The sequence below is a fragment of the Aotus nancymaae genome, unplaced genomic scaffold (assembly GCF_030222135.1).
Source record: "Aotus nancymaae isolate 86718 unplaced genomic scaffold, 86718_ANA_hifiasm-v0.15.2.pri h1tg000016l, whole genome shotgun sequence".
Lineage (NCBI taxonomy): Eukaryota > Metazoa > Chordata > Mammalia > Primates > Aotidae > Aotus > Aotus nancymaae.
Genome location: NW_026988428.1, coordinates 63,228,835 through 63,251,869, shown reverse-complemented (window position 1 = coordinate 63,251,869; position 23,035 = coordinate 63,228,835). Strand labels below are relative to the sequence as shown.

The 23,035-nt window shown below is 39.2% G+C and overlaps 3 protein-coding genes across 6 annotated transcripts; 1 reads left to right on the top strand and 2 right to left on the bottom strand.

Annotated features, from left to right (window-relative positions):
• Positions 1 to 5,094: 5,094 nt before the first annotated feature.
• LOC135275286 (pregnancy zone protein-like) lies at positions 5,095 to 9,153 on the bottom strand. Its single transcript, XM_064376740.1, has 7 exons — positions 8,768 to 9,153; positions 8,123 to 8,346; positions 6,991 to 7,215; positions 6,690 to 6,816; positions 6,258 to 6,343; positions 5,664 to 5,737; positions 5,095 to 5,295 (listed from the first exon to the last, which is right to left on the bottom strand). The coding sequence occupies exons 2-5, from the start codon at positions 8,255 to 8,257 to the stop codon at positions 6,297 to 6,299; spliced, it is 534 nt and encodes a 177-aa protein (XP_064232810.1). The 5' UTR covers positions 8,258 to 8,346; positions 8,768 to 9,153; the 3' UTR covers positions 5,095 to 5,295; positions 5,664 to 5,737; positions 6,258 to 6,296.
• Positions 9,154 to 9,246: 93 nt separating this feature from the next.
• On the bottom strand, positions 9,247 to 16,688 carry LOC135275409 (alpha-2-macroglobulin-like). Of its 4 annotated transcripts, XM_064377443.1 has the most exons (8): positions 16,576 to 16,688; positions 15,236 to 16,088; positions 14,913 to 15,034; positions 14,646 to 14,697; positions 11,874 to 11,957; positions 11,156 to 11,332; positions 9,985 to 10,141; positions 9,247 to 9,309 (listed from the first exon to the last, which is right to left on the bottom strand). In XM_064377443.1, exons 2-7 carry the CDS (start codon positions 15,402 to 15,404, stop codon positions 9,999 to 10,001), a joined length of 747 nt encoding a protein of 248 aa, XP_064233513.1. In that variant the 5' UTR covers positions 15,405 to 16,088; positions 16,576 to 16,688; the 3' UTR covers positions 9,247 to 9,309; positions 9,985 to 9,998. The 4 variants fall into 4 exon arrangements, with proteins under 4 accessions (XP_064233513.1, XP_064233512.1, XP_064233514.1 ...); XM_064377442.1 differs by having other exon boundaries at positions 9,253 to 10,141; XM_064377444.1 differs by having other exon boundaries at positions 9,253 to 10,141; positions 15,236 to 16,083.
• A 2,138-nt stretch (positions 16,689 to 18,826) lies between these two features.
• Positions 18,827 to 20,222, top strand: LOC105721341 (E3 ubiquitin-protein ligase pellino homolog 1-like). The gene has a single exon (XM_064376739.1). The coding sequence runs from the start codon at positions 18,905 to 18,907 to the stop codon at positions 20,153 to 20,155; it is 1,251 nt and encodes a 416-aa protein (XP_064232809.1). The 5' UTR covers positions 18,827 to 18,904; the 3' UTR covers positions 20,156 to 20,222.
• Positions 20,223 to 23,035: the final 2,813 nt, after the last annotated feature.

The following is a 23,035-nucleotide window of genomic DNA, read 5'->3' as shown; positions in this document are numbered from 1 at the left end:
AATTTGGCCAATGAATGAAAAGATATTATTTTAATTGGAGATTATAATAATTTTTTAGGACTGCCATAACAGAATACTGCAAAGTGGGTGGCTTACCACAACATAAATTCATTCTCTCTTGGTTCTGGAGGGTCGCAGTGCAAAATCAAGGTATTGGTAGGATCATGATCCCACTGAACGCTCTAAGAGAGAATCTGCTCCATACCTTTCTCTTAGCTTCTGATGTTGTCAGCAGTCCTTGGTGTTCCTGTGTTTGCCTCCATCATCACACAGAGTTTTCCTTGTGTCTGTCTGCATCACCTTTCCTCTGTACACATATCATTTCTTCTGATAGGACAGCAGTCTTACAGGGTTAAGGACCCACACTACTCCAGTATGACTTTATCTTAACTTACATCTCAATTACATCTGCACGGACACTATTTCCAAGTAAAGTCACATTCACACGTACCAGGGGTTAGGACTTCAACATATGTTTTTGGGGGGCAAAACTGACACTGTAACAAAGATCATTTGTATTTACCTTTCTGATAATTGTTAACAGTTTCTTTTGCAAGATAGTGGCCATGATTTCCCACTTAGAGCTCACTGAATATGAAATGTACTTTTAAACAAGTTTTGCTGAAAGTCCCAATAAATAACCAAATGTTTTTCCTTCTCATTAGTTTGATTTGGAAAAATATCAAAATCTTATTCCTTAAAGTGTTTGTGAAACATTAAACAACTCAAACCAGGTTTGGGTCAAAATGATTTTTCTAGCTCATTTTTCCTCCTAGTGTGTGCTGACACTTGAATGTTACCCATTTCTCCTCTAACTTTCTACCTACAGAAATAGGCTCACTCAGGCACTGACACGTTCAATCACTCCTTTGTTTTAATGAGTGCCCACAACTTCCCAGCACTGTGTTGGGTGAACAGGCTGCACAGATATGATTAAGATACAGGTTTGGCTTTCAAAGAGATATGAGTATGTGGGCGAGAGTAAAATAAATCATTTTCAAAGTGTAGAATTGTGTAAATGTGGAATAGATGTATGTCTCCTAAATCATTTCGTTAAGCATGAAGAAGAGAACTCAGCTCTGCACAAATGGGTTGTGAACCTGGGATTCAGGAAAAACTTGCTTTCTTCTTCTTGTCATTGCCTGGAAGATGACTATTCATAAGGCAAATCAGAACTTCTCTTGCTTAAAACCTTCCAATGACATCGATCAGCAAATGAGAAATACTGTTTTAGTTTTTCACTATCCTGTGAAAAATCTTTTAATTTGTCTCACGTACACATTTATTTTTTCGACATATCCTACAATATATGTCCATGAAGCTAATCTTTAACTTTGTAGTTGAGTCCAAAGTTAGAAATTAAGTCAGAGTTAGAATTTGCTTCATGTAAATTGCGTAAATAAATATAAAATGATTCTGAATAGGGAAGATTAAATGCAAAAAAATTGACACTCAGGACAATTATACATTCATTCATATATTCAATCAAATTCCAAACAAGACATAATTGACTATGGGGATAATGAACTTAAAAGATTCTAGAGTTTTAACTTGAAAAAATAATGATCTTAGTAATTCTATTAGTCCATTCTTGCATCGCTATAAAGAAATACCTGAGATTGGGTGATTTATCAAGAAAAGAGGTTTCACTGGCTCACAGTTCTGCAGGCTGTACAGGAAGCATGATGCTGGCCTCTGCTAGGATTCTTGAGAGGAGAGGCCTCAGGAAACTTACAATCATGGCAGAAGGCTGAAAGGGAGCCAGGCTTCTAACATGATGAGCAAGGTGTGCGGGAGGTGCTACACACTTTTACATAACCAGAACTGGCAGAACTCTATCATGAGAACAACAGCAAGGGGATGGTGCTAAACCATCAATGAAGGATTCACCCCCATGATCTAATCACCTCCCACCAGACCCCACTTCCAATTCTGGGGATTACAATTCAAAATGAGATTTGGTCGGGACACAAATCAGTAATACAAAGAAAAAGTGAAAACAGATAAATGAAAATACATCAGCTATAGCAGTTATTAAAACCTTTTATTAAGCTACAGTAATTCAAATATTTTAATCCTTATGAAAGAATAGACCATTCAGAAACTAGCCTTAGTATATATGATAATTTATTATGTGATAAAGGAGGCATGGTTTATTTTATTTATTTATTTATCTTTGAGACAGAGTCTCACTATGTCGCCAGGCACCAGGCTGCAGTTCAGTGGCACGATCTCGGCTCACTGCAACCTCCACCTCTCTGCTTCAAGCAATTCTCCTGACTCAGCCTCCTGAGTAGCTGGGACTACAGGCACACACCACCACACCCAGCTAATTTTTGTATTTTTAGTAGAGATGGGGTTTCACCATGTTGGCCAGGATAGTCTCTATCTCTTGACCTCATGATCCACCCGCCTCAGCCTCCCAAAGTGCTGAGATTACAGGCGTGAGCCACCGCACCTGGCCCAGGGGCATGGTTTATTAGCAGGAAAAGATTGAATTGGTTAATCAGTGTTAATAGGACCATTAGAAAGCCACATGGAAAAAAAGTCAGTTTAAATGCTCACTTACTCACCACCCAATAAACAAGAAAATAATTTGAGATGGAATTAAATCCAAAAATTGGAAGCAGGATTTTGCTTCCACACATGCAGCATTTCATAACCACAAAAACTCTTTAATGCTACCCACTTACAGTCACACCCATAAAAGAAATCATACAGACTGTGACCTTTTGAGATGGCTTTTTTTTCCCCATGCAGCCTAACACTTCTGAGACGCACTCAAGTCGTTGTGTATGTCAGTCGTCTGTTCCTCTTCACTGTCCAGCAGAACTAGTTGTAAGGATGAGCCACAGACTTCCAAACTGTTCATCTATCATGGACTTATAGTTGTTTCCAATGTTTGGAAAAACCATTTTCTTTTTCCTTTTTGTGGGTTAATTGACATTTTCCTGATTTCCACTTTAATTCATCTGTAGCGTTTTTGAGTGTACCTCTTTGTATAGCTTTTTTGCTATTTAATAAATGCTATGGAGAATAGATACATATTCAAGAAAGGGAATATGATATTGATAAAGAACAAAAGAAAAGCTAGAGTTATAAATGCCATAAATTTATTCAACATACAAATTTTATATATTTCCAATGATCTTCCCTTCTTTCTCTTACTGTCCTCTCTCGGTAAGTCTGTTCTTCATTTCTGAAGAAGTTCATCTGATGAGGTCCATAAGTTCCTGTTTTCAAGCATTTGCTTGTTGAGATTCTAAATAGTAAAAGAAAAGGGAGAAATATTAGGGAAATTCTGTGACCTATTTAAGAATAATTCTTTATATTTCAGTTATAAATATTTGAACTTAGTAACTTTTAATGATAGGGATGTTCTCTGTTTTTTCATATTTAAAAATAAAGAAGCAAAGGTTTCATGGCAAATTCTGTGTCAAAGATGAACACTGTCAATCAGCCTAAAGAAGGTCTTATAGATCGCACCTTTCATGCTGTGCTATATGCATAATTACAGTGACAAATTTCTTGACTCTAACTAATGTACACTTAGAAATATCCTAGAAAGGCTATTGGTGATGCATTTATCACCACTGGGTATAGAATGGAAACTACATATTAGATAATTTAGTTTTTATATGTGGCAAATTCTTGGATTCATCTTCAAACAAGTCACCCAAGACACCAGTAATTCTATTTAACTTGCATTTTTTTTTTCTGAGAAATTCTATAATACATTTGATATAGTTCAATTTATATATGGTACATCAGGGCATTTTAGGATTTGGAAATAATACATTCATCACAAGAAGCAGCTGTATGCAGAGAATTGAGATGCTTATTTATTTTGAAGTTGGGATTAGACTTTACTGTTTAACTGAAACGCTTATTTAGTTTCTTTCAACTGGAGTTACATTGAACCATTTATACTTTACCAGCACTGCAAGGGGCATTGTATTCTTCAAAGGTGAATTCATCTGAAACACAGAAATTGTTGGACAGAAAGAGTGAAGACATTCAGGCATACGCACCTGAGATGTGAATTGTAAATAAACTGTAAGCTAAGAAAGAAAGTAGAAAGCCTCACTATAGAGTCAATAAAAATGACTTCTCTATTAAGCTGTTTGGGATTGGTGGGAGGAAACTAGAGAAAATCTGGCTTGGGAACAGAATTGAGAGGCAGGTGCGCAGGTGGTGTGCCTGAGTGTAGTTACAGGACTCTGTAGATACTGCCTTTTCACAGCTGCGTTTTTCTCAATGGAATTGCACCTTCCTCTCTGAACCTTTCCTTAATGAAAGAAGAAAAGTTTTAGCACTACCATCGCGCTACAATGCTGGTAATTTTCTAGCTCAAAGCCATGAGTAAATGAAAATATTTCCTGATATATTACAAAGTTCCCCAAATTTTGTGAGCCTAATCGAAGCACAAGTCAAAAACAGATTTAATTTTAGATCTCATGTCGCACATCAACACTGAGACATGTTTTTTCAGTTATTGTACTCTTCTTATCTCTTTGGAATAATTCAGCCCAGGACAAACAACTTTATAGGGAACTTTAGATAGAATGGACCCTCTCATTGCCTTATGGTCAATTCATAAGAATGACCCTAAGACTTGTTTGCAGCAGACATGAGAGGTTAATATACAAGAACATGATTATCCAGTGCCCACAAACTCACTTTTTTCCCCAGTGAAAGATTGTGAAGTTTTGCATTAGTTAAGGTAATCCTTTACTAGGTTAGTAGTTTGTTTGTTTTTTCATTTCAAAGCTCAGCATGTCTGAATCTCACTCACCTGTCTCATAATAATCATAGGTTTTTACCATAGCTGGTTTTAAATTCTTCACTTGGATATCTTGTTCCACCAAGGAGGAAAAATGCCAGTTTTTTTTTTTTTTTATTGCATTTTAGGTTTTGGGGTACATGTGAAAAACATGCAAGGTTGTTGCATAGGTGCATACATGGCAGTGTGATTTGCTGCCTTCCTCCCCTTCACCTATATCTGGTATTTCTCCCCATGCTATCCCTCCCCAACTCCCCACCCCCTCCGCTGTCCCCCCCACTCCCCCCAACAGACCCCAGTGTATAGTGCTCCCCTCCCTGTGTCCATGTGTTCCCATTGTTCAACACCCTCCTATGAGTGAGAACATGCGGTGTTTGATTTTGTGTTCTTGTGTCAGTTTGCTGAGAATGATGGTTTCCAGGTTCATCCATGTCCCTACAAAGGACGCAAACTCATCGTTTTTGATGGCTGCATAATATTCCATGGTGTAAATGTCAGTTTTGATTGGTTAGCTGGAGAGACAGGAAAACAATTGGAATCAAAGATTAACTTAGTTGTTAGTTACTGTCCTCTCTTCATAAGATATTATCAAACCCTGTAGTTATGCTATACATCTGTACCAAAACCTATGAAAAGAAAGCAGAATTCTGGAATCTGCATAACATACTCAATGATAGATAAAAAAAGGACAAAAGAGACAATTTCGTGGACAGCCAAATGCAATAAATCAAGCCTGTTGACAGTCCACGCTTCATTTCTTTTTATAGCCACTTTGTCCTCTCTCACTTGTATATGTGAACAGCACTATTTGGAATCTGTTATGGTTTGTTAGAACTTCTAGGTGTTATTCCAGATCTAGCAGAGTCACAGAAAGTCTTACCTTTTGAAAGTAGATTAGGACATGGTTGGTGCTCACTTCAGTCCTCTGAATCTGGGGCTGTGTCTGGAGCTGTTGATCAAGAGGATAAGCCAGAAATATGGAATGAGAAAATTTTATACTGGCAGCAGTTTTCAGGTATTCATGATCTAAACAGCTTCTCGGACATCCAAACAGATAATTTTTATTTCTTCAAGAATAATAATGATAATAACAATAGTAATACTTATCTAACTTTTATTCTCTATATATGCTATAAGTATATATGCAGATACATATGTGATATATATATGCATGTATACACACATATATCCTTTTCTCTTCTTATATATATCTGGAAAATAATTCAATACCATTCCACATAACTAGGTGTCTTGGGCCTGTTGGAACATTATTTATCGTGTTTCTGACTTATGCCCTATACTTGACACCATATAACCAAGACACCCTATTAAAATGATAGAGATGCCTACTACAGAAGAAATTTTGAGGGAAAACACCTCTTGAAATGTCCATCAATAAAGTCAAACTGACAACGATAAATGCCAGCATTTATCATGACTTTACTATTTGCAAGGGATCCAGGGATTATCTGTTTAACTGATTGTTTTATAGGAATGAAGCCTGATACCATCTTCACATCAACAATGACCATGTTGGAGCTGGGTCGGTCCCCAGTATAACTATAAAATCAAAGCATAGGAATGAGGGATTCAAACAAAATTTTTTTGGATTCATTCAAGACAAACTCTTTACCTTTTATTTCTAACACTAAGTTACTACATCTGCTGTATCTGTTTCTGTTATGGTTGTTTGGAAAAACCATCACTTTAAGCTCACACTCATCAGATATTGTAATATCATATTCTTAATGTGAAGGCTTTTCCAGAAAATTTTCTTGTTAATAAACACTGCAAGAATTCCATATTCATTATGTGTGGCTTAGTGGAGTTTCCCCACATAAGAAAATCAATTTCTCCATATTCTATTAGGTTGATGCAAAAGGTCTGGTCATGATCTAGGAGTTACCTAATGTTGATGTGAATCTGGAACTTTCTACGAGCATCCGCTCCATCACAATTCGTGGGGAGAGTATTAACCTGCAGAGCGAAGGGTTGTCTTTTTTCTTGGGTAAGATGTTATATCTCAGGGATGTCTAAAACAAATGAAAAAAATCCTTCATTTTTTACATTCAAATTGTCTCATAATCTGTTCCAGATGATTCATACCTTCCTTTAACACACATTTCTTTTTCTTGTTCTGAAATTCAAATATAACTCTTGAGACTTTCTCTCCCATTTGCAGCATATCCTAAATCCCAGAGTCTCACCTGGAGGTACACACACCCTGACCCTGACACGGTTGTGGTGTACTCCCCTGGAACCTTTGGCAACTGGATCTTCTGCAGCAGCAGGCAGTTGGCATCATCCACTTGGAAGTCTTTAGAGAAGACTTCTCTAAAGTAACCTTTGACAGTAACCAAAGCTGCTTTCTCACTGTTGGCGAAAGTTGCTGTTCCATATTTGGAGAGGGCTTGAAGAGCCACCACTGTGTCCTGAAAAAATAATAGGTATAGAAATCACAGGTGAGGAAAGTAACAAACCCACACTGGATGTAAACCACAACCACACTGTTATTTTTCAGAATTATTTAGTCACAAACACAGTCGACTAACTCGATTTCAATTCAGTTCAATCTGGTTAGTAATGACAAACTATTCTAGGTACTTTGAAGGTAAATTTATACAAAGTTCAGCTAGTTTTTATATCATTCAGCTAGATTTATACATCATTCAGCTAGTTTACAATATACATATGGAGATAAGACTCAGATATTTGACACAAGCCCAGGCTATTTCAATAATTTATACATTTATGTAACAATATTTGTTATAAAAGTTCAGAAAAGAGAGAAGAAAATATGGATTAGAACAGTAAGAGAAGACTGAAGAAGGTGAGAAATAGGATTATCTCTGAATAATGAGCAGGGTTTATGTAGACAGAAGAGAGGCATCAGGGTGGGGAAAGCTCTATGCGAAGTCATGTAAACTGCAGTGAGCCAATTCTGGAAAAAGCAAAGGGATCCGCCTCATCAGGTTGGTGCACTCGTGTTTACCGGGGAGAGAAAATATTTTGTATAAAATACTAGATAATTTTAGGCTTTGGGTGAAAAAGAAGATTTATTTTCTAAGGGAAGTAATCCCATGAAGACATTGCTTTGTCAAGACAAACCTACCTGCGTGGCTGGGGGTCCACTAGAGAGTTAAGAGAGGAGGGAATATAAAGAGGACAGAGCAGTAATCCATTTATAAGATAGTAAGACTGAAACTTGTCTGCCAAAGGAGGGATGGAGAAAGTGTGAATTAGAAATATGAACTATTCCATTATTCAACTCCCAGGAGATGCTTATGTCTTCATATTTGTTAATAAATTTATGTTTCCTTCTAGAGTCTTCCCACAGACCTGAGTGGAGGAGAAGCCCCCGTGGGGGTTTTGCTGCTTGGTAATCCACTTCACAATACGTGATGCCACCGACAGGTCCTCTGAAGATGGGGCAGGCTGGACAGTAACATAGGCAAGGAGCACATAAGATGCCATCTCCACTTCCACAGAGGGAGCCCGGAATTGAGAATAGAGTGTCTCAGCTTCCTGAAGTTTCCCAGGATGTTGCCAGTGGATCGAATCCTCTTTGACATGGAAAAAGGTACAATTTTTAGCTTAAAGAATGGTTTCAAAAATCTAATCCATGAGTGATGATTATAATTATAGTTCACCTAATAAATTGACCTTTCATTTTAATGAAGTGAAAGCATTAGTCACCATCAAATAAATCTTTATCAAGAAAGTAAAGTTCCAGAGAATAACATTGAGCCTGTGTGTCTGTTACATGTATGTGATATTAGAAGCTGGGACTGTATAGAGTCTATACTGTGTAGATTACTAAAATGATCCATGCTATCTAAAGAATTCCAGTCTTAGATCAATGATAATTATTCTCACTGTCACTAAATTAAGGTAGCATGATGGGCCTGAGCTCAGTAGAGGTATCCTCCCTTCTTCTGGTCACTGGTGGTTGTTAGAAGTAAACTTTGCAGTAGCAGCTCTTACCTTCTTTCACGGCCTCTCTGTTTAATGATTCAAGCAGCTCTCTTCGCTTGACCTGGTTTCCTGCTAGGGCAAAGGCATAGGCCAATAATGCTTTGGTATAGACAAGACTTCCTTGGGCCTCTGAGGTGGATCTCCAGGCCGTTTCAAGGCAGAACAGGGCCCTACCGACCCTTGGGCTCTATGAAGAAGATGAAAGGCTGTTGTAAAATAGCAGAACCAGGTGAATGAGCTTCCCCAGGCTAAGTGTAGATTAAAAACCCTAATGTGCCTGTGTAACCTCACAGTTCTGACCAGAGAGGAGTTTCCTCTGCTGCTTCCAAAAGGATCTGGTCCTTTACATTCCAGTGAAATATGCCAAAATTAAATTCCATAAAAATCACAATTAATTTGCCTCAGGGATCCATCATATCATAATTTTGCTCTTTACATGTGTGAAGGTGGTACAGGGGGTGTGTGTGAACATACCATGGCAGGCAGTCTCTCATCTCCAGCAGAGCAATAGTGATGTAGGCAGAGAGTGTCACCTCATCGTCCACCCCACCCTGTAGGGATCAGAGGCAGAGAGACTCAAACACTTCAACAGTCATGAGGCAGCATCTGCTAAAACTTCCTTTCCCTTTGACATCTTCACTAGATGGTTTCGTGTCTTGTGCTAGAATGTTGATTTTCTCCTCTTCCTCCTCTATCCTAAAATTCTCACTTTTTTTTTTTTTTTTGAAACAGAGTCTTACTCTGTCAGCAGGCACCAGGCTGGAGTGCAGTGGCATAATCTTGGCTCACTGCAATCTCTGCCTCCTGAGTTCAAGCAATTCTCCTGCCTTAGCCTCCTGAGTAGCTGAGACTACAGGTGCACACCACCATGCCCAGCTAATTTTTGTATTTTTAGTAGAGACAGGGTTTCACCATGTTGGCCAGGATGGTCTCGATCTCTTGACCTCGTGATCTGCCCGCCTCAGCCTCCCAAAGTGCTGGGATTACAGACTTGAGCCACCGTGCCCGGGCCTCACTTTTTATAATGTGTTCGGCTTTGGAGTTCTTTTGAACACTGTTTTCATTTAATATAAAACTACTAAGGTACTGCTAGATTGCAGCAGATTTAGAGTCCACCATTCTTCCTGAAATCTATGTCACTAAGACTGGAGGACTCAATTCAGACATCATTTCCTCCCACATATCACTATCTTCAGGGACCAGAACAGAAATAGAGAAGGCATCACCATAATAGCGTTGTTCAGCAGTGATCCAGAGCGTTGGAAACAGCCATTTTCCTTTTGTCTCTCTGAGAGCCACATGAAGGCATCCCTGAGGTGTGAGTCATCCACAAAGATGTACGATCGGGCTTGAGCAAAGGACTTGAGCACAAATGCAGTGAGCCTGTCCAGCAAAACAGAGACGCAGACATGAGGACCACCTCATTTCCACAGCTGACTTTGTCTACTACCTCCAGACACTGTTCTTCACAATTAAGCAGAGAAGATCACTGGCAGGAATTGATGGGGAAATAGTATATAAGAGCTGAATATACTCTAGTCCAGCAAACATCTCAATATCTTTTATTACCTCTCAACTTTATTGGTTTCTCTGAGTTGATGCTTTTTAAATTTTTTGTTATGGATCATTTGTCGGAGCCTCCAAGCCTCCCCACCATCAAAACTGCATTTCCAGAATGACCAGTTCTGATTTTCCTGTTTAACAACCTCCTTCTGTCCTCTCCCTTCTCTCCTTCTTTAATGCAGAGTGTGGAAGCTTCTTCCTCTGTTATTTTATAGAATGACATTTTCTGCCTTATATTTCCATTTAGAAGATCTTTATTTCACCACTTTCAGCTGTGTTATCACAGCAGGTAAGCTTTCAGAGACGTCATGCTGAGATTACCCAACAGGAATGATACATACAGCACATGTGTTATTTAAAGACTAACAATTTTCCACAAAAACTCCAGATATTAGAGAGTAGCTATTTCTAGAATCCTGGAATGTCATGGATCTAGAGAGAGCACAGGGAAAGAATAATCTTACCAAGTGTTTCCCTCACTGCTACCATCATGGGCCCCAAAGGTGCTGTAGGAACCATCTATGTGCTTATAATTCAATTGCCTTTGGTACCCTGAAGAGGAAGTGTTCACAGATTTACTAAAATGGCAAAGACATTGGAGGATTATTAAGCTTTTTTTCTCAGTGCTGTTAGGAATAACAGGGTAACTAATATTTAATTAAAATTTCTCCCAGCCCCCAACCACAGGCTTGCATTTTCTACTTGTATATTGAGACATTTTATTGAAATTCACAACAATGGCTATCAATCTTAATGAAAGAGATGTTGATTTTAGTTCACCATAAAATGTCTAAGAGATTAACTAAGGCTCTTCCTTTTGAGGTAATCTCTCACCACTGATGAGGTAGTTGATGGCTTTGGCCTTGATCTCCTCTGTCAGCTGTCGTGTTGTACTCAGATAGTTCAGAACATAAATGTTGGGAACAAAAAGGACCATATTCTGCTCTCCACAACCATAGGGCATCTGGAGAAGGTTCTGAAGGTTTTGTACCACAGAGCCTAGTATATCACCTGTGGAATAAAAGTTGTAAAGAAATCAGAGATGGTTGGTACTGGGCTAGGAAAACAGATTGTTAGCTGACTGAGAGGCCAAATGACCTATATGGGGAAGGACAAGAAGACTTTAAAAGTGAAAAAACAAGAAATATGGAGGAAAACAAAAGGTGAGAAAATAAAGTAGATGATTCAAGGATGGAGAAAGCAGGGAAGAAACTGAATGGTAGGTGATCTATCTTTCCTCATGCTCCACGTGCCTGGTAAAACTCAATCACAACTGTTTTCAAATTGACTACGAAGCATTACCACCTAGTAAATTGCTTGAAGATGAGGGCCCAGAGAGGTGACCCTTTCCTTCTAGAGTATTTCAAGGCATAATATGTAGAACAATATCTATTCAACCCCCTTTCCAACTGTAACATAGTATAATCCCTAGCTTAGTGTTTTCTCTCAATTCAGTGCCTATTGTCAGAGACCTCATGAATCATGGTTGGTGGGGCCCATGCACTAGAATTATAGAGCTAGACAGCTGCTTCCCTCGGGCTGAAAGACTCACCCAAAACTGAATATGTTGCCCTGGGAGATCCTTCAACCACATTTGAAGGAACATTCAGTGACACCTTTTCAGATACTCCAATATCTAATGAAAGACAAACACATGTAAAGGAGGGGAAAATGAAAGAAATGTTCTATTTTTGTCATGAATCCTTTTCCTCTCCATCATCTAGATCCAACCTTTTATTTTCCTTGGTCATTATATAACGTCATCTTGTTTTTTTTTTTTTTTTGAGATGAAGTCTCACTCTGTCGCCCAGGCTGGAGTGCAGTGGCACGATCTTGGCTCATTGCAACCTCCGCCTTCCAGGTTCAGGCAATTCTCCTGCCTCAGCCTCCTGAGTAGCTGGGATTACAGGCGTGTGCCACCATGCCCAGCTAATTTTTGTATTATTAGTGGAGACGAGATTTCACCCTGTTGGTCAGGCTGGTCTTGAACTCCTGACCTCGTGATCCACCCGCCTTGGCCTCCCAAAGTGCTGGGATTACAGGCGTGAGCCACCATGCCTGGGCTTTTTTTTTTTTTTTTTCAAGACAGAGTCTCACTCTGTCACCTAGGCTGAAGTATAGTGCCATGATCTCACTGCAACCTCTGCTTCCCGGGATGATTCTTGTGCCTCAGTCACCTGAGTATCTGGGATTACAGGTATGTACTACCATGCCTGGCTAATTTTCGCATTTTTTGTAGAGGGGGTTGGCCCAGCTGGTCTTGAACTTCTGGCCTAAAGTGATTTGTCCACCTCCATCTCCCAACGTGCTGGAATTACAGGTGTGAGCCACCACGTCTGGCTCAGTTATCATATAATGTATTTGAAGCAATCCAAGTTTCCCGTAAAGCCATGATTCATCTTTCAGTGAAGTTCATATTCATCATATACATTTGTGCTAAATTTCTATGGCTTTTCTTCTAGGCAGATACTTATGGTATATGTATTGCCTTCTCTTCACGATTTATATTAATTCCTACTACTGTTAGTGCTTTTCGAGAATTACACTCCTTCCATTCATTTGTATTCAGTATATGCTATGTACCAGGTTCTGTTTTAAGTACAATGATACTGAAACTTTCAAAACAAATTTCCTGGCCTCCTGGAGATTTCGTTTTTAGGGGAGGAGTAAGATGAAGAAGCAAGAGTATATTTAGTATGCTAGATGTTGGTAAGTGTTTTAGAGAAAATTAAAGCAGGGTAAATATTTCTATGGTGAGCTAGTAAAACAAGGCAGGTCAGGAAGTGCAGGATGTGGGAAGGAGCTCCCTATGGAAAATCTCATTGATAAAAATTCCTATATGAGCAGAGACTCTAAGTAAGTCAGGGAGCCCAGATTTACTGAAACCTGGGAGAAGATACTTCCAGGAAAAAGGAACAAAAAGTAAAAGGACTCCAGAGAATGAAGCATGCTGGTTGTATTCCAACAGGAAGAAGGAGGTCAGTGTGGCTGGCACGGGGTGAGCAAAGGAGAGATTAGGAAGATGTGAAGTCAGGGAGTAGCAAGGGTTTCTAAGTGGCATTAAAACTTCAACTTTGGGGGATAAGGAAGATTTTTGAAAGGGTGGAGAAGAGGAGGGACATGATCTGACACATGCTTTAAAGGATCCCTCTTGCTGAAGGAGAATAAGAAGAGATGATCAGTAGACCAGTTAGAAAGCTATTGAGAGCCTACAAGTGAAAGGATTAGAGTAGCAGAGATGGAGAGGAGTGGGTAGATTCTGGATACAATTTGAAGGCAGAATGGACTAGATTTGTGCATGGATTGGGTAGGGAGTATAAGCGAAAAAACACAATAAAGAAGAACTCTGAAGGTTTCTCCCCCCAAAGTAGAAGAATGGACTTTTCATCATCTGAGATGAAGGAAATTGAGGGAGGAGCCGGTTTGTGAGGACGAGCAGACACTCAGTTTTAAACTTGCTAATTTTGATATGCCTATGAGACCTACAAGCCTGTAAATGGAGAGGAGTGTGCAGTTGAATACGTGAGTCTGAGTTCAGGAAAAAGGTGGGAATCACAGTTGTAAATTTTAGACACTAATACACAGTTGTTATTAAAGCCATTGACTAGATGGTTTTACCCAGGGCTCCTCATGTAGAGAAGAGAGATCTGCAGACTGGTCCCTATCCACAAGATGATTGAAAATGTCACAGAGTTGAATTTTTAATGACCTCTTAAATAAATTTTTACAAAGTGTTAGCTTTTCCCCTTCTCTTTCAATATAGTGGTAATTTTTATATTGTTATGTTAATAATATTAGTAACATATTAGTTTTCTATACAAGTTAGTGACCTGGAGTTCCTTTTAAAATAACTTAAGTAAAAACATGAGTACATTTAAACTGTTAATTGAATAATAAGTCATACTAATGTCACACAGATATTTCAGTATTTTGCACATGGTTTAGGAAAACATTTGAGAAACAGAGATGTATTACAAAGAACCATGTCCTGAGGTCAACAGCCTTAGTCCTTATTATTAGGCAAGAGCTTTTCAGCTTCTAAGCAAGTCTTTCATAGTCTGTATGCTCATTTCTTTATTCTTAAAATTTGATAATAATACTTTATCCTAGAAAGCACTCTCTGTTTATTCCCCTAAGAAAATTCAGCCTCATTCCAAGTGATTTTCATCAGGACAATGGTTTTCATCAAATGTCCTTAGATTTGGAGGAGGGTAAGAGTTTTTTTCTCTCTCTCAGGGAAAAGCATGTCCCCAAAAGAAATTCCACAACTATATACTCTGGCAAGTTACTTAATATGAAAATGTTCTCTATTTATTACACTTACCCAATGCACAGAGCAGCGTGTTGAAAGTTTCCTCCTTGGCTATTCCTTCAGGCTTTATGTTGACAACAAAAATAAAAAAGTAAAGTGATACTGAATGTACAGGAGAAAAATTAAACACTTGAAAGCAAAGGAGAAAATGTTGGTGAAAAATTGGACTGTAGATCTACCCACATTCTTGGGAATGAAATGTTACTGTCAGATGCATATTAGATAATGCCATATGCAGTCATAAGGCCTCTGAGACTCACAGAGAGTAAACTCACGTACCTCAACTAGTAACGGCTTGACTACAGTGTCCTTTGGTGCATGTTTTGGGACGTCAGTCACCTGATTGTCACACATTTCCTGAAAATGCACGGCTTCTGCGGTAGCTGTGAAATTCACCTTTCCTGGGGAATAAAGTTCTAAAGGAGTTAAATGGTGATTCTATATTGAACAGTTTCTTCTTTTTAAGTTTTATCAATGTATCCAAGGGTTGGCTTCCTCTTGATTAGTATTAAAGGAGGAGAAAAAGCATGTATTGGGGTCAGTGCAGAAAACAAATCATCTCAGCACATGAAGTGGAATTTGCTAATAGCGTTACTACTCACCCAGTGACTTTGGGGTCACAGTCCAGGACACGGTTTTCCATCCGTTTTTACAGACACAGTGAGGTTCTTCATTCTTTTTCTCTACTGGGACAGCCAGGAAAGCGGAAGAGACCTCCAGCTGCGCAATGACCTGTTCCCCACACTCAACCACAAGTTTGTGAAGAGACATGGAACAGGGTCAACACTGGGGAAGACGCTGGGATGGACAATATCTGTCAGTCCAAAGGCACTGAGAAGCTGAGCAAACATGGTCAACTCTACCGGACACCTTGTCGTTTAGGTGTTTGAAATAGGAAAACTGAAAAACTGACAGGAATTAGGATAAGTGTTTAGGGTTTAGCCTTGTGCAAACGGAAGAAAGAGATGTTTTCTTTAGTCAGAGTGAAAAACATGAAGCAATCAGGTGGACATAATGTCTGAATTTAGGAATACACAGATATAGGAGCCTGAATGAATATAACCTTACCACCTTGGACCTGTCAGGTACCTTTGCTCTTAGCATCAGGTCTGTTCCAAAATTAAGATATATCACATGCAGTTCTGATTTCCTGGGTTACCTAGGAGACCTGGTAATGAAAGGTGACTATCTTCTATTCTCATTCACTTCCAGAGAAGTGCCCTTACCCTAATGCAAAAGGCCAAGTAGTTAAACACAGTGGCTTTGAGTGTGAAGGCTTCTCCTCGCACCACAGAATAAGGGAGGGTGAGTTCTAGGAAGAAAGGCTGGAAGACTTGAAGAGACACAGTAGGAGAGAGGCCAAGCCCTGTGGTTCCAGACAAGCAGAATGTGCTGGCCTTCCACTCCGTGATGGTGTCAGGGACCTGCATCACCAGCTCACTTCCACCTGCTGAGCTAGTGAAGGAGCAGAGAAGAGGACTGTGAGCAAGTCTTTTTTTTTTTTTTTTTTAACACAAACTATGGCTGATCCTGGAACATGACAACTCAGTAATTAGTTTGGTAAATGCGAAACCTGATCTAAGTGTTGGTGCTCCTAGTGAGGTCTTTAGGTGTTTCCCTTCCTCCCTCCCTCACTTTCTTCCTTTCTCCTTTCTTATATTCTTGTCTTCCTTTTCTTTCTTTCAATCTCCCTCCCCTCCCCTTCCCTTTCCTTTATTTAAGAGGGATGGTAGCATCCTATTTCTACTATTTTAGTTATCTGTAGACCAAATTAGGAAAAAAATTATCACTGTTTATTATGAGATAAACCAACTGTACACCTCAATATTTACCAGAAAAGAGCAGAGCAGAACTAAAAGGATCAGGAATCAAGGATACCGTCAGCCATACACAAGGATTCAAACCCTCTCCTAAACTAAATTCCAGGCAACACACAACTTACTCAACTACCACCAAATTCCAGATCCAGGTCTCAGGGAAGTACTTCCGGACTCTCTCTTCCACTTGCACTCTCTGAGGTTCTTCACTGAACGTTTGGTACATAATTTCTGGTTCTGATCCCGAAAGACAACACACAGGCCCCAGTGTGAACCTCATTTTTATCATCAATTTCTTATAGTTGCCTTATTTCTCAAGTGGAACAAGGTCATATGCTTGGGGAATGTTTATTATTGGAACAATTTAACCTTCCAGTTTGTTATTTTGTTCACTTTCCTACAGAAAGGCTAACCCTATTTTTTCTTCAAATAGAATCTAGAGCTAAATATATTGTTCTTTATAAATAAAAATAAATGAACTGTACACATACCTCCTGAATCTAAAATAAAAGTTGATTTAAAAAAGCAAATGTAGCTCTCTCTAAGATGGTTATTCAACTGGTGAAGGGCAGAATAAAGAGTAATTTAATACACCAAATATTGCTCTTACACTGAAATTATGGTCACATCTCTTCCATTTGCAGTGAGAATAAAACAAGAGGAATGGATATTAGCTAACCAAGATGATTCCGGGAATGATTTTTTGTTTGTTTCAACATTGAATGAATATGGAGACATAAACAATAAGCAAGAGGATAAGGTAAAGTATGTGGTTTAGACAATGGGAGTCAAGAATGAAAAGACAATCAACTTTAGATAGGCTGGAAAAGACTTTACCAAAGCAGAGCCTAAGGTGATCATTGATGCATGGGAAGCAGAGGCGAATGGGAAGGCATTCCCAGGAAAGGACTACATCAAAATATACACAAAGGTGGAAGGGTGCTTCATGGGGGTAATAAAAATTTATTCTCTAGGATTTTTTTTTCTGGTAAGGAAATATCTTTAATGACTCCTTTGTTTTCAACTAGAACATTACTCCTTGCCTTCCCAGCCAATGAATCTGCTGTATTAAAATGTGTTTACTTTTTTTTTTTAACACTTTTTACTGCCATCCTCATTTTTTTATTAAAAAGTAAATTTAGTAGACATTCAAGCATGCAGAGAAAAATTTCTCTAGGCCTGATGACAGTAGAAAAGAATTTTGAAAGTTAGGCCCTTTTCCGCTTTTCCTCATTTCCAGGTATACTTGAAACACACTAAGAGACTATGCAGTAGTAGAGTATCTGCCAAAAGTTGAATTACTCTCTTTTGTTCAATGTTACAAAAATCACTTCAATTTCCATAAGAAGGTATGAGAGAGACCGTTAATATCCACATGGGCCTTCCCATTTCTCAGCCTGCTCTGCATTTAAAGCAGGAACATGGGCAGAAGTGATGTATACCGTTCCTGCTCCTGGCTGTAAGAGTCACATGCAACCTCCTTCCCCATGGGTATGACCCTGAAAGCCACATTGGTGATGGCAGAGTCACCATAGTAAAGCAACTGTTTCTCTCTGATTCACTGTTTGCCAGGGAACTGTTCTGGAGAGTGTCTGAGCTTACAAGTAGATTTTCTATGAGCAAAAATAAAACTATCATATGCTTACCCACTGAGATGTAGGAGTTTGTCTGTTACTGCAATTTAATCTAATTCTGAGTAATTCAGGTATTGAATCCACCATAGATAAGGAAGATCTAAAATGTCAAGACTATTAAAGGCAAAAACAAAAAGGTAGTTGATATTGATGTCAAAGAGAAAATAACAATAATTGCTTAAAATCCTATATTTGAGGAAAAAATATTATTTGAGGTTAACTTACCAAGAAATTGCTGCAGTCTCAAGATTCAATACTTAGAAAAACAGCGAGCCTGGTCGGGTGCTGGACAACAATGCATCCCTTTTTTCTTCAGCCGGGGAACTACAATTCCCAAGAGCCCACTCGGCTCAGCGACACCACCTCCGTCAGTCCCCGCCTTCCGGCTAGTCCCCTCCCCTCCCTGAGAGTGTGTGTCAGTGACCCAGAGGCGGTGTGAGGCGGACGGACCGTCGGGGGTCGCCGCCGCCGCCTCCACCAGCAGCAACAGCGCCAGCCGAGCGGCGCAGTCGAATTAGTCCCCAGCCCTCAGGGAGCGCACTGCAAAGCAGCCCCCACACCTCTCCCTGCGTCCGCGGCTCCTCAGCGCTCGGCTCTGCGGTCAACTTCCCCTCAGGCCTCGGCCGGCTGGCGCGGAGGGCAGCAGCGGAACGACGGGCTGTCTGCTCGCGCTCCCCCGCGCATGGCACTTCACCCTTTCGCCTCGGGTCTCGGGGACCGCGCTGGGATCCCGGCCACCAGCAATTGTCCGGAAATAATGCAAAAGGTGTCCCAAAGCTCCTGACCAGTGAACAAAGATTTGAGAAAGACAGCCAAGCTCATGTTTTCTCCTGATCAAGAAAATCATCCATCTAAAGCACCAGTAAAATATGGGGAACTCATTGTCTTAGGGTATAATGGGTCGCTCCCAAACAGCGATAGAGGAAGGAGGAAAAGCAGGTTTGCTTTGTTTAAAAGACCTAAGGCAAATGAGGTGAAGCCCAGCACTGTGCATGTTGCTTGTATTCCTCAGGCTGCAAAGGCAGTAAGCAACAAGGACCAGCATAGCATATCACATACTTTATCTCGGGCCCAAACTGTGGTGGTTGAATATACTCATGACAGCAACACTGATATGTTTCAGATTGGCCGGTCAACTGAAAGCCCCATTGATTTTGTAGTAACTGACACAGTTCCTGGAAGTCAAAGTAATTCTGATACACAGTCAGTACAAAACACTATATCAAGATTTGCCTATAGAATAACATGTGAACGGAATCCTCCCTTTACAGCATGGACTTATGCTGCAGGATTTGACTCATCAAAAAACATCTTTCTTGCAGAAAAGGCTGCCAAATGGAAGACATCAGATGGGCAGATGGATGGCTTGACCACTAATGGCGTTCTTGTAATGCATCCACGCAATGGGTTCACAGAAGACGCCAAGCCTGGAATATGGAGAGAAATATCAGTGTGTGGAAATGTATTTAGCCTGCGTGAAACCAGATCAGCTCAGCAGAGAGGAAAAATGATGGAAATTGAAACCAATCAGTCACAAGATGGCTCGTTAATCCGGCTCTGTGGTGCAACATTGCTATGGCGTACTGCAGAAGGCCTTTCCCACACTCCTACAGTGAAGCATTTAGAAGCTTTAAGACAGGAAATCAATGCAGCACGACCTCAGTGCCCTGTAGGGTTCAACACACTAGCATTTCCTAGTATGAAGAGGAAAGATGTTGTAGATGAAAAACAACCATGGGTATATCTAAACTGCGGCCATGTACATGGCTATCGTAACTGGGGAAACAAAGAAGAACATGACGGAAAAGATCGTGAATGTCCTATGTGTAGGTCTGTCGGTCCCTATGTTCCTCTGCGGCTTGGATGTGAAGCTGGATTTTATGTGGACGCTAGCCCTCCAACCCATGCGTTTAGCCCGTGTGGGCAAGTGTGCTCAGAAAAGACAACTGCCTATTGGTCCCAGATCCCTCTTCCTCAGGTACTCATACTTTTCATGCAGCCTGTCCCTTTTGTGCACATCAGTAGGCTGGTGAACAAGGCTACATCAGACTTATTTTTCAAGGACCTCTAGACTAACAGACCATTGTCCTCCAAGACTACATTATAAATTTATAAGCTAAGTGAGTTGGGTTTTCAAACTTGTTCACATCACAGTTTTTCTGCTCTGGTCATTTGCATTAAGATGAAGAATTTTTTTTTTTTTTTTTTTTTTTTTTGAGACGGAGTTTCGCTCTTGTTACCCAGGCTGGAGTGCAATGGCGCGATCTTGGCTCACCACAACCTCTGCCTCCTGGGTTCAGGCAATTCTCTTGCCTCAGCCTCCTGAGTAGCTGGGATTACAGGCACGCGCCACCATGCCCAGCTAATTTTTTGTATTTTTAGTAGAGATGGGGTTTCACCATGTTGACCAGGATGGTCTCGATCTCTTGGCCTTGTGATCCACCTGCCTCGGTCTCCCAAAGTGCTGGGATTACAGTCGTGAGCCACCGTGCCCGGCCCGAAGAATTTTTTTAAACATTTATAATAAATAGTAGCAATTTCTGAGCAAAAATATGGGAAACTCAAGCAAAGGAATTTCTGAAAGCCCCAGTCTTCTGAATTCTGAGTTTTGAAAATATAGTTTGAGGAGAAAAAGACATAGTCTAATTTGATGCCTTCCTTTTAGTGTTTTTGAATCACCCATTCTCAGTGCTGAAATTGTTTTGTATAACTGAGGGTACTGTTGGTTCAAACTATGTTAGTTTACAGTTTGTTGCAAACACTGCAAAATACAGCAACATGTATATTAACTTTTTTCTATTTATCTTTATTATAGAAAATACCTTAGAATGTTCTTGATAGAGTAGCATGGCAACGATGGTGGCACACCCTTGGTGTGAATGGTAGCTTAGTGAGCACCTAGTTTAAGGATTTGCAAAGTTAGGAAGAAGGGCCAGAGAGCCTCTCTCCCCACCCCAGTCTAAATAATTTGGTAAATTAGAATACTTAGTAATTTGTAAGACCAAATTCATATTAATTACCATTGAGTGAAAGGTGTTTGTTTTTAACCACATTGAAGATAATCAGGAAAGACTTTTTCTTAATGTTTCTCTCAAGCGTAGTACGTAACAAAAACTTAATGCTAAGAAACATTTTATATGCTCCTTTGAATATGCAATTTAATCTAGATTATCTATTTTTCTCCCATGATAACTAATCTGTTTGTAGTATCAGCAGCATTTGGCAAGTTTATTTTTTGGATATAAACTGTGGTTCATCTGTTCACTGTTTCCAGAAAAAAGTTCTTCCCATAAGAAAAAGTATAAATTAGCAAGAAAGGAGAGTGACATGATTTGCTTTTAGAAAAAGAAATGCTTAAGTAATTATTCTGTATTTGGCTTTATTCAGGCATTAGGAAATCTAGAGATCTAAAGGGTTGAATGACAATAGTGCCCCCTTTTAGCAGACCAGCCTTAACTCTGGGTTTGAATCCTAAGGGATTGCCACAGTGAGACTCACGTAAATGTTTGCTTGGCAGATGCAGCTGAGCACCAATGACTGCAGTGTGGTGACCACTGCATAGTCTGTTTGTTCTCTAATTCCAGTATGTCCTTTGCTTCTGGAAGAAAAATAAGTTTCTTCTCTCCCCTCCTTCCCACCCTTTTTTCAAAGGCACCACAAGTATAGACAGTTGCACTACATCAAATCTTTTTTTGACACTTGTAGAAACCAGTACACTTTTAGATTAGACAGTCTTTTTTTAATATTTTGATTTGTTTTCCTTTAGTTTGAAAAGTTGTATAATACTTAATTGACTGTAGCAAAGTTTTATATATGGTAGCATAGTTTTACTTTATCCTATTACAACACTGTTCTGAATTTTCTTTTGGTTTTCAAAAAAAACAAAACTTGTCGCTTAGAAGCCATGAACTATTTTATTTTACTTCAACTGTTGAAATTTCCTTGTTTTTAAAAATGATCATTTGGGTTCACTCAGGAAATGCATGTCAGGAAACTTGTATTATAAGTTTATTTGTTGTGATGTATCAGTAACTGCTGTTACCCCTTTTTCAAAGAAATGCAATTGATATTGTCACATGCTTTGTGACTAATGCAAGGAAATCAAGTCCTGTGTTGTATTTGTTCTAGTCATTTCTATTCAGGCTATATATTGTAGCTTGATTTTTATTTGCAATTAATTTATTTAAACTAAGTAAATACTTTTCAAAATTAAAAAAAAAAAGAAAAAGAAAAATAGCTTTTTATCTTAAACCAACCCAATAAAGCACCATTTTTCTTCTATTCTGTCAGACAAATAAATTGCGCCCTTACCTCTTCTTGAGCCGACTTGATATTCTTGATGTGGACACAAATGTGACTTATGGATTTTTGAGTTGCTAAAAATATCTAATCCTATGGACTGAAAAAAAATAATTGTTAAAGCATAGTGGCAATCCAATCTTGAGACTAAATAATTGCTTGAATTTGTACTGTACTTTCACTATTATTTTATATATAGTTCATAGGCACATCATGAAAATTACACATAATCAGGAGAGCTATTTATAAATTTGAGAATTACACATAATGAGGAGAGCTATTTACAAAAAGTCATAGAGGGTGAAGTTCATTGAGCTAGTGTGTGAATAGGATTTGGAATTCAAACCCATTTCTGATTCTTATTGCTAAATATTGTCTGGTATACTCTAATACTCCTTAATCACTTTTTTTGCCTCCATAAAACTGAGTATCTTAGACTTAGATGTTTCCTTCTCCTTTTTTTCTCCATGAAACAGTATCTGTGTCTATGTATGCATACACAGAGCTCTCCTTATGGCTTTATTACAAGAGAGCATTTTTTGCTTGTTTCTTGTTATTTTAAATTGAAGGGTTGCATATTGGAGGTCGTTCTTTACAGTCTTAGTAAACTCTGTTTTGTTTATGTTTTATCAGAAGATATGGCTTTTCCTGA